This window comes from Palaemon carinicauda, chromosome 9 (assembly GCF_036898095.1).
Source record: "Palaemon carinicauda isolate YSFRI2023 chromosome 9, ASM3689809v2, whole genome shotgun sequence".
Lineage (NCBI taxonomy): Eukaryota > Metazoa > Arthropoda > Malacostraca > Decapoda > Palaemonidae > Palaemon > Palaemon carinicauda.
Genome location: NC_090733.1, coordinates 151,360,236 through 151,372,735, shown reverse-complemented (window position 1 = coordinate 151,372,735; position 12,500 = coordinate 151,360,236). Strand labels below are relative to the sequence as shown.

The 12,500-nt window shown below is 34.1% G+C and overlaps 1 protein-coding gene across 1 annotated transcript in view; it reads right to left on the bottom strand.

Moving 5' to 3' along the window:
• LOC137646698 (uncharacterized) overlaps window positions 1-12,500 on the bottom strand; it is a 38,342-nt gene that overhangs the window by 23,466 nt on the left and 2,376 nt on the right. Inside the window, exons 2-4 of the mRNA XM_068379806.1 lie at window positions 9,399-9,498; window positions 8,862-9,050; window positions 2,082-2,212 (exon numbers count right to left, since the gene is read on the bottom strand). Of these exons, the coding sequence (XP_068235907.1) occupies window positions 2,082-2,212; window positions 8,862-9,050; window positions 9,399-9,498 (420 nt within the window). The remainder of the gene's footprint in view (window positions 1-2,081; window positions 2,213-8,861; window positions 9,051-9,398; window positions 9,499-12,500) is intronic.

The following is a 12,500-nucleotide window of genomic DNA, read 5'->3' as shown; positions in this document are numbered from 1 at the left end:
TTCAGAAATTTATGAAAAAAAAGAAAAAAAAACATTATTTCACCATCCCTATTACTCAATTCTAGGTCTAAATTCTAAACAGTTTGCATTATTCCATATTATTTTGTGTTATCCTAGAGCTTATAGCTCAAAACAAACAATGACCTCATTTTGGAAAATATTGAAAATATCAAAAGCTATTATACTTTGAAATCTTAATTTTATTAGGCCTTATATCTTTATATCTAAAAAATAGAATTATACTTATATAAACCCTCCAAGCACAAATAAAAAACAAGATGATATTTAAATACGGTCATATATCAATATAAATTAAATGGATTATATATATATATATATATATATATATATATATATATACAAACATTAAATCACCCCTCGTAAATCTAGGAAAAAAACTGGCGAATTATCACCATTATCATTCACAGTGTATTTAAAGTATCAATTCAAAACGAGAATTACACTGAATGAAATCCCCTCCTCTTAAGAAAAGACTTGAAATCTCCAAGCACATAAATAAAAGACAAGATATTAAAATTTGGTCATATATCATTGACCATTGAATCGTTTATCCCCCCCCCCCAAAAAAAAAAAAATTAAATTGCCCCTCGTGAATCCAAAAAAACAAACTGGCGAATTATCACCATTATCCATTATCATTCGTGTTGTATTTAAACTATCATCATTCAAAACAAGAATTGCACCGAATGAAATCCCCCTCCTCTTAAGAAAAGACTTGAAACCTCCAAGCACATAAATAAAAACAAGATGATATTTAAATACGGTCATATATTACTGAAGAAAAAATACTATTTAATTACGGTCATATATTACTGTCCATTAAATAGTTTATCCTAAAAAAAAAAAAAAAAAAAAAAAAAAATAAAAAAAAAAAAAACATTAAATTACCCCTCGTAAATCCAGGAAAACAAAATGGCGAACTATCACCATTATCCATTATTATTCGTGGTATATTTAAAGCATCATAATTATAAACGAGAATTACATCGAATGAAATCCCCCTCCTCTTAAGAAAAGACTTGAAACCTCCAAGCATATAAATAAAAAACAAGATGATATTTAAATGCGGTCATATATTACTGTCCATTAAATCGTTTATCCTAAGAAGAAAAAAAAATTAAATTAAATTGCCCCTCGTAAATCCAGGTAAACAAACTGGCGAATTATCACCATTATCCATTATCATTCGTGGTGTATTTAAACTATCATCATTCAAAACAAGAATTACATCGAATGAAATCCCCCTCCTCTTAAGAAAAGACTCGAAACCTTAAGTCCCATTACATTCAACATCATCTATGTTGCTCTTCGATTAAACCTCCTACGTAAGAGTGCTTTGCACCGATTTTGCAAGTGCTTCCTCCTTGAAGGAATTTCCATTTAGTTCCACGCACAATAGGGGCTAGGAGTGGATGCTAACAATGAAGAATCACTGGATATTTACTTTTTTTTATTTTCTTTACGTCAGCATTAAAGGGGGACTGGTACGTTGAGCAATAATCATTATTTTTTGGCATTCCATTTCAGGAGGTAAATCTGATTGTTTTTCAGGAAAAGGTAGTATAATAATAATAATAATAATAATAATAATAATGATGATGATGATGATGATGATAACAACAACAACAACAACAACAACAATAATAATAATAATAATAATAATAATAAAAATCATCATCATCCTCCTCCTCCTCCTCCTCCTCCTCATCATCATCATCATCATCATCATCATCATCATCATCATCATCATAATAATAATAATAATAATAATAATAATAATAATTTTGGGTATTAGAAATCCACAGTTATATACGTTGTATATTTAAAAAGTACGAAAGCTTCTGCATTTTTTCAAATAAACAACGTATATAACTGTGGTGTTTTATACAAGTTATTAAAATAATAATAATAATAATAATAATAATAATAATAATAATAATAATAATAACAAATTATTATTATTAATAAAACAACAATAACAAGTAAATTAACACCAACACCAAAAAACAACAACAAAAATTCATCCACAACAACGAAAATATCAATAAAAAGACACTCACAACGCATTCCGGACGGAATCCAAACGTCGTCTCATTGGACAAGGAACCTGGAATGAAACAGCAGACGCCGCGAACGCAGGATTCCTCGCAGTCCTCAGCTGATTCGAATGCATTGGGTGCAGCTTCGCAACCTAGATGAGGAATAAACGATAAATACTAGTAGTTTATTTATTTCCTTCTTTCCTTTCCTCACTGGGATATTTTTCTCTGTTGGAGCCCTTGGGCTTGATGCATCCTGCTTTTAATGGTTTAAAGGTCACTCATGAATGGCAGAGGCAAGGGACAGTGACATTGCCCTAGCAATCAGGACAATGCCCTAGAGACTGACCATATATTATATGATCAGCGCCCAAGCCTCCTCTCCACCCAAGCTAGGACCAGGGAGGGCCAGGCAGTGGTTGCTGATGACTCAGCAAATAGACCTATAGGCTCCCCCAAACCCCCCAACCTTAGCTCACAAGGATGGTAAGGTTGCAGACACTAATGGCACAAACAAGTCTGAGCGGGACTCGAACCCCCGACTGGCAAACACCAGGCAGAGACGTTACCAATCAGGCCTTAGCTAAGCTAGTAGTAGTCATAATAATAACTAGAGGGGCACTCAACTGAGCGCATACCTCCGCCGCGGCAGCTTATTTCTCGTCCTTTTGCTCGACCTTGATCTTTGACCTTAACCTGCATTAATTGGCGTGAATTTTCACACTCAAATATGAACAAAGTTTGAAGTCTCTGTGACAACGATGTCCAAACTTATGGCTGATTACGTGAATTGGACGTTTTGCTTGACCGTGACCTTGACCTTTGACCTTGAACTTCGAAAATTTAATAATTTTCAGCTTTTTACATAACAGTTGATCCCTGTAAGTTTCATCTCTCTACGATGAAAAATTGTGGCAAGGAAGCTGTTTAAAAATAAACACACACACACAAACAAACACACAAACAGGGGCAAAAACATAACCTCCTCCCAACATTGTTGGCGGAGGTAATAATAATAATAATAATAATAATAATAATGATAATAATAATAATAAATGTAGTCAGTATCTATAAACAGTAAAAATCTATTGGATAGTAAAGGTTTGTATCTTTATAAGGATAGATAAACCAAATACGTGGCAAATCATATGATTCTTAAGCTAAAAAAACTTTGTAGTATGTAAAAACGTCGCTGAAATTCTTATACAGAAAACGCCATTAGTTTATTTAGGTTTGCATCTTCACGAACAATTACAAAAACGAACTCATGGACAAGATAGGTTTCTTGATAAGGTAAACATAAGTTTTGATAACTATTGTACCAACCGTGTGTCACACGATCGTACATAGTTCATTTTGTGCTTGTATCTCCGCCCACCCCTCGCACTAAAAAGAACCTGAAAAATCATGTCTGCTTTTCTCCTCTGTAACAATGTCGATTTTTAACCATGAAAATTCTTGTTGCTTTGAGTTTTTGTATATAAAGGTTGTGACTCAAAGGCAGGATGGAAGCAACTGAGTGAGTTTATTATTGAACACTCTCCTTTATATACAAAAACTCAAAGCAACAAGAATTTTCATGTTTAAAAATCGACATGGTTACAGAGGAGAAAAGCAGACATGATTTTTCAGGTTCTTTTTAGTGCGAGGGGTGGGCGGAGATACAAGCACAAAATGAACTATGTACGATCGTGTGACACACGGTTGGTACACTATAATAGCCACATATATCTAATAACTTGAAAGTAAAAAAAAAAAAAATCCTATTATTATTATAATTCAAGCTACAACCCTAGTTGGAAAAGCAAGATGCTGTAAGCCCAAGGGCTCCAACAGGGAAAAATAGCCCAGTGAGGCAAGGAAATAAAGAAATAAACAAACAACAAGAGAAGTAATGAACAATCACAATAAAATATTTAAAAACAGTAACAACATTAGATTAGACCTTTCACATATAAACTATAAAAAAAAACTAGTGGAAGAGAAAAAATAGAAAAGAGTGCCGGAGTGTATCGTCAAGCACACACACACACATGCACACACACACACACACACACACACACACACACATATATATATATATATATATATATATATATATATCCATCCAAGATATTTTTCTCCAACCAAAACACAAATAGTAAAAAGAATAACGAATAACAAACTCTCCACAACCTGAACAAAATAAATAAACAAATAAAAAAACGAAAAATAACTTCAATGACACAATTGGAATTTGAAAAAGAGGTGAAATTTGTCATGGCACATATAAAGCGCATGGAAGGGGGAGAGAGTTGCATAGCTATGGAGATGAATAATTTTGAAACATGATTTAATTGGTATATTCAAGCAGTTGCACCGATAACTGACGGTTTGCTTCAAAGGAAGAAAAATAGACGTAAAAATCATTTTGAATCTGAAAATATAAGGATGCATGAAACAGATAGATAGATAGCTAGATAGATAGAAAGCGATTGGAAGGTGTACAGAACTATAAAGGGAGACAAGGTAGCGGATAAGAGAGAGAGAGAGAGAGAGAGAGAGAGAGAGAGAGAGAGAGAGAGAGAGAGAGCCATATTGTGAACGTTTGAAGGTGTATAAAACGATAAAAGTAACAAACGAAGCGGGTAAGAGAGAGAGAGAGAGAGAGAGAGAGAGAGAGAGAGAGAGAGAGAGAGAGAGAGACTCGTGTTATGAGGGAATTAAGCTCAGCATGTGATGTATTCATATCCCTTTAAAATCCATATTCAGCATTGTGGTGTGAGTATAGAACTACATACTGCGGATGTTGTACATATTTTCCTTTCCTTTATGTTATTATTAATCATTTATTAATCAAACTTCGAGTTAATTTTTCTTGCATTCATTTTCATTCTTTCAAATCGAAAAAGGCCAAATCATTAATCTACATCGGATTTTTAATTATTCTCTCTTTGTTATGAACAGCCTTTTTTTCATGAATGTCTTGCCATTCAAATGTACACAGCATGTATGTAAAATACTCATTGCAGATATGCACTGTCCTTGATGTAATTTTAGCAGCATGGCATTTTATTTTGCGAATTAATTTGTTCGCGAACAAAAGAACGCATTAGAATCGCCGGGTGGTTTGCCGAAGAATAATTATCGAAATTGCTTACGCTGCATTCTTTCGCAATGAACAATAGAGAGTTCCCCTTTAAAATGACAATACATTCTTCACAACTGTTCATTATTAAGGGTTATTGAATCTTTCGGTATAATAACAAATAATGATATACTGCTTAAAATTCATTGTCATTAATCATGTCAGTTTGTATTACGTTTTTAATTACAACTAGTTATTTTTTTCCAGCAGTATTACACACGCATATGCATAATAATTAAATGTTTATTTTGCTAAATTTATTCAATAATTCCATTAGACTATTTACTTTTATATTTCTATAAACATAGGGATTTCGTATTCATATACATATTTAGATTTAATATACGTAGATACACATTATTCCATTATTATTGGCTAAGCTACAACCCTAGTTGGAAAAGCAGGATGCTATAAGCCCAGGGGCTCCAACAGGGAAAATAGCCCAGTGAGGAAAGGAAACAAGGAAAAATATAATATTTCAGGAACAGTAACAACATTAAATTGAATATTTCATATATAAACTATAACAACTTTATCAAAACAAGAGCAAGAGAAATTAGATAGAATAGTGTGTCTGAGTGTACCCTTAAGCAAGAGAACTCTAACGTAAGATAGTGGAAGACCATGGTACAGAGGCTATGGCACTACCCAAGACTAAAGAACAATGGTTTAATTTTGGAGTTTCCTCCTAGAAGAGCTGCTTACTATAGCTAAAGAGTCTCTTCTACCCTTACCAAGAGGAAAGTGGCCACTGAACAATTAAGTGCAATAGTTAACCCCTTGGGTGAAAAATTGTTTGGTAATCTCAGTGTTATCAGGTGTATGAGGACAGACTATTCGGTGAATGTGTAGGCAAAGGGGAAATGAACCGTAACCAGAGAGAAGGATCAAATAATTATACTTATAATTCTGATATGCCTCCGGTTTCACAATGGTATGTGAGAAAATATTTGTTGTTTTTATTTGTAAAATAATTCATTGTTGGTAATTATTTTAAATATACACATGGTAATGTCGTATTAGTGTATATCTAAAATGATTAAATACAGAAATGTTGTATTCATAATGGCCTTTTTTTGTACACATGAACATTAAGTAATCATACTTAAATTACATTTATTATTATTATTATTATTATTATTATTATTATTATTATTACTAACCTACAATCCTAGTTGGAAAAGCGAGATGCTATAAGCCCAAGGGCTTCAACGACGAAAAATAACCCATTGAAGAAAGGAAATAAATAAACTATATGAGAAGTAATGAACAATTGAACTAAAATATCTTATAAACAGTTACAGTTTTAAAATATATATTTCATATGTAAACTATAAAAACTTCCAAAAACAAGAGGAAGAGAAATAAGATAGAGTAGCGTGCCCGAGTGTACCTTCAAGAAAGGGAACTTTACCCCAAGATAGTAGAAAACACTTGGTACAGAGGCTATGGCACTACCCAAGACTAGAGAACAATGCTTTGATTTTAGAGCGTCCTTTTCCCAGAAGAGCTGCTTACCATAGCTTAAGAATCTCTTCTACCCTTACCAAAAGGAAAGTAGCCACTGAACAATTAAAGTGCAGCAGTTAACCCCTTGAGGGAAGAAGAATTGTTTGGTAATCTCAGTATTGTCACGTGCATGAGGACAGAGGAGAACGTGGAAAGAATAGGCCAGATTATTCGATGTATGTGTAGGCTAAGTAAAAAAGAGCCGTAACCAGACAGAGGGATATAGTATAGTATTGTCTGGCCAGTCAAAGGACCCAATAACTCTTTAGCTGTAGTAATAATAATAACAATGTAAGGTTATAGAAATATACCTTGGGTATGATATATGAAGATCACATGCTTATAATAAGCATGAAAATTATTTGTTATAGATATAGCCTAAGAATATATATCAATTTAATGATCGCATACGCATATTGAGTATAAGAAGACTACAGGAGATAATTGATAAAATTATAACTTGTGTATCTCACTGTATAATAAAAAGAAAGTGTGAAAGGGAAGGAAGAGAAGACGTGGGATTGACTATCTAAGAAAATTTGCGGGCGTAGACTGGCACAGAAAGACCATAAAAAGACGTAAGTGGAAGGACATGTCTGAGGCCTTTGTTCTGCAGTGGGCTAGTATCGGCTGATGATCATGATTATATATATATATATATATATATATATATATATATATATATATATATATATATATATATATATAAACAAAATTCAATCGTTTCTAGTCCAATGCAAGACAAAAGCCTCAGACATGTTAATTTATGTCTGGGGTTTGGCCAGTTGAGTTTCGCCCGATTTCTCACAGCAAGCCAACCTAGTATGGGTGGTTCTGAATAATACGGCTTTGCTGATCATAGCGACACGCAAACCCTCTTACCACGCTACGGTATACTCACTCAGAAAGGTTATATATATATATATATATATATATATATATATATATATATATATATATATATATACATATATATATATGTATATATATACATATATATATATATATATATATATATATACATATATATATATATATATATGTATATATATACATATATATATATATATATATATATATATATATATATATATACTGAGATAAGCCACATATAATTATAGCAAAAGGCTCTTTTACTCAACTCAGTCTACTGCATATATTAATGTCAATAATTTCTATGGGCAGTTTGTTTGTTTATTCTATGGAATTTGGACTATATGGCACAAGGGTGGGACAGAAGAGGCCAATTAGTGCAGGTTGCAATTAAGTTTCAACCACGCAGTTGCAAATATAAAAAACAAAATTATAAAAAAGGATGAACAGCAAGATGAAGAAAAGGAGGTGGGAATGAATGTCAAGTAGAATACCTAAATGTACGGTCAGTTTCATGGTTTAAAGGCCGCTCATGAATGGCAGAGGTAAGGGACAACGCCCTAGAGACTGACTATATATACATATGATCAACGACCAAGCCACCTCTCTAGCCGAGTTTAGACCAAGGAGGGCCAGGCAATGGCTGCTGATGACTCAGCAGATAGACCAATAGGCTCCCCCAAACCCTCCATCCTTTGCTCACAAGGATGGTGAGGTAGCAGTGACCAAAGGAACTAACGAGTTTGAGTGGGACTAGACAACAAGTCTGGGGATCACCACCAGCCATGGACGTCACCAACAGGTCACCTTTAGTGGTCAAAGGATTCGTTGGAAAGACCCTTAAATAATCTCCATGGTGCCTCAGGTGGTGTGAACTGATGTATTGCAAACCCCCCAACCCCCCAAAGGGGAGGGGGGGCTGATGGATCGGTCGTTTTGGTGATTTTTTTCATTCTCAAAGTCTTAATATCATGTTTGATACAAGAAGCTTTTCCTATTTTTTTCGTACCTAATGAGGAAGAAATTTAGTTTCCTGTAATGAAGATGGCGCTTACTTGGTTAAATTACATAATAAATTTATTAAAAAAAAAAAAAAAAAAAAAACACGATAAAGACAAACCTAAGAAGCAACTCTCCCTTCGATCATATTAAGTAATTTCATAAAATAAAAATAAAATTAAAATATACGATCTGCAGTAATCTCTGCGTTAATCGTAGCCTATTGAATAGCAGATATCGAGAGTTCTCTATGAAATCAATGAAAATACAAATAAAAATAAATAAGTTCTCACCTGTAATCTCTTTGCAGGTTCCAGTAATTACATCAAATACATGACTTGTGACGGAGGCACCACCAGCACTCTCCTCGACACAGGAATTAGGGGGTGACCAGGACAGGTGCACCGGACAGGTGTGAGACAAGTATTGGCATTTTTCTCCTCTCCAGCCGGGGCGACAGGTGCACGTGAAATTTCGAAAACCTTGTTGGAAAAATGGAGGAAGAAAAAAAAAGGGAAGGAAGGGGGGGGGGGGGGGGAGAGTGGATGAGACGGGTGGTGAAAGAAAAAATTTAACTTTTAATTGAATAAGAGAGAAATTATAATTTGTAAGAGTTGATACTGCTAATTAGTCTCTTTTTCGGATATTAATCTTATCGCAATATTGCGTTGATAGCTTTTTTCTTTTTCCAATATTAATAGAATTTCCGCGATTTTATATCCTCATGACTTGATAAATAATATAGACCTGAAACTTGATGTATAAATCATAAAAAGACTTTTATGTTTTTATTTTATTTTTTTTTTTTTAATATGGATAACTGCAATTACCTGGATAGGAGAGGCAGATACCCCCATTCAAGCAAGGACTCTCCCGGCAAGGGTCCAGACACTCGGGCGTATCCTTCACTTCACAGGACACCTCGCCTACCTGAAGGGGATAAATATAAAATAAACAGTGAAATCATTTCTCCTTTTTCAGAATTACAACAGCTATTATCTAGACATGCAGTTTCTAAGAAACATAGAGACGAAATAGATTTTCCAACGAATATCCTATTGCGTTTCTTTGCAAGGGCGTGAAAACGTAAAAAAATTCAAACGTGATTTATGAAAAACATGCAATTTCTATGAAACGGTAAATGTAATATGATCGCCATTTCACGCATGTTGATTTACGTGAATAGGAAAACGCTTGTTTTGCCATTTTCCTTAATTTTTATTTTTTTTATTTTTAAGAGAATGGAATTTGTGCTGTAAGGGGCAAGGATGTCATTCATCTTTGAGTTGTAACTGACCGAACAACCCCCACCCCCCCCGGTTATACTATGAAGTTCAAAGCTAAAATGGACAACTAGAAGAAAGTAGACGGGAACGAATGAAAAGTAAAAGGCTATAAAGTGGGTAGGGAAAAAATCCACGGGACACTACAAAGACCCTTTACTAATGAGTACAGTGAGCCGTCTGAAATGCACTGAGGTACTAAGTCCCTTCTGGGTGATATCTCTGAAAATCCTCGGATATGCATTTGCTATAAAACCAAAATCTCTATCATCATTAAGTAAATAGCATTAACATTTACTTCTAATGAAGATCCATCGTTTATTTATAAACAAACCCCCCAAATTTATCAAACTATTTAGGAGGAAACATTACTTTGAGAACATTAGCATCATACGATTTTGATGGAATAAAAAAATAAGTAGGAAAATTAAAAGTTAGTCACAAAACTTTTGCTAATTAAATGAAAATAAAAATTCGAGGAATCAAATGAAAATTAATCAGCAAATCTATGTTAATTTGATCAAGGCAAAAAAAAAAAAAAGAAAAATTAAAAGAAAAAGTTTTATAAATTTCCAAAATAATCATCAAAGCTTCAGGATTTCAGTGGAGAATTCTAACTGCGATTTTCTTATCACGCAATTTGGAGCAAAACGTTACCGCAAAAAATATATCTTAAAAATAGAAATGATCTGCATGAAAAAAATATACATTCCAGCAGTCATCAAAGCTTCACGAAAAAGAAAAGGCAAAAATAATCTTTTTCGGGGAATTAATCACGAGCTTTCAAAGTATATTAACATAACCCGACTGTAAGCCTGCATGAAAGAAAGAGCCAGGTTGTATAGCCAAGTCACGTTCCCCCATCAAGCCTTAATGGTGGCATAGCATCGGCCAAGGTGCGTGATGGGTATGAAGGACGTTTAGCGGAGGGGAAAAGGAGGGAAGGGGAGGAAGGGAAAGGGGAGGAGGAAGTAGGGCCCTGTGGCTCAAGCATAATCAAGTATTTTTCGAAGGGATTCCCTTCTTATGCAGTGCTCCCTTACCACGTCTCCCAAGCCTTCCCATCATCTCCATTAGGATTCTAAGGCGTGTAGCGTGAAGGGATGCATAATTCTCCCCCCTTTTTTTATTCTTTCTTTATTCTTCTTAAGCTTCTCCGAATTGCTTCTCTGAAAGAGCAGAAAAATAAACATGCACCTACTCTGAAGAAAGCAAGTCCTTCTGACGTAGAACTTCCGGGTATAAATACTCCATTAATAATTCCTCTGTGTTCCTTCATCCTGACTTCCATGTACCCCTGGCCTCCAATCCCCATTCTTGAACACGTGACGTCACGTTTCCAATCAATGATTAGATGAATGATTCGTGGACGTGACGGAAGAAGGGTGAAGGATAATGAAAATGATACATGAAATGTCCAGTGAAGAATAATTAACAGGGATTGATGTGTAAAGGTTTAAAGGCCGCTCAAAGGGCAAGGGACAGTGACATTGCCTTATCGAGCAGGACAATACCATACAGACTGACCATATACACATATGATCAGCGCGCAAAGGAACCTCTTCTCCCAAGCTAGGGCCAAGGAGGGACAGGCAATGGCAGCTGATGACTCAACAGATAGATCAAAGAGCGGGATTCGAACCCCAGTCTGGCGTTCACCAGTCAGGGACGTTACCACATCGGCCACCACATGTACTCAATTATAAGTATCATAAATATGTTTACGTTGTGTGATTAAACTTATTTATGATTCGATCAAAAAAGATAAGCAAGGTTAGGATTGGTCAGTACTTAGATGGGTGACGAATATGAAAAATAGAGGAGGACGAATCATAATGAACAATCCTTGGGCAGGGTGTGGGGCTAGCATTCTCACTCAATAGACACTTACATAAAGCCTGAAGGGTAACACATAATGTTATCCCCTCCAAGGGGGGGGGGGTGGTATTCAAGGATTAAACTACATAATTTTTCAGATGAATTATGTAAATAAATACACACATACATATATACACACACACATATATATATATATATATATATATATATATATATATATATATATATCTTGTATACACATGTCTGGGTATGTGTATACAGAATTTTTATGGATAGCGGTCATCTTAATTTAGCATGTATACTATTTACTTGCCCGTTACTTGTATTGCTTTGCTCTCGAAACATAATTTATATAGTATGCATGTATGTATGTATGTATGTATATATATATATATATATATATATATATATATATATATAAACTGTATACATATAAATGTGTTATCATATACATACATCTACAAACACACACACACACACACATATATATATATATATATATATATATATATATATATATATATATATATATATGTCTATATATATATGCCTATATATATATATATATATATATATATATATATATACTGTGTATATATATACATACATATATATATATATATATATATAGAGAGAGAGAGAGAGAGAGAGAGAGAGAGAGAGAGAGAGAGAGAGAGAGAGAGAGAATCATGCAGATGTTTTGTTATAAATTCCAGCAACTCTTCTTAGTCCCTCTAACAATACCCATTGAATGTACAAAAGCCGTCTTAGTAATGGTGTGAAAGGAAAAACAAATTCTAAGAATAAAAA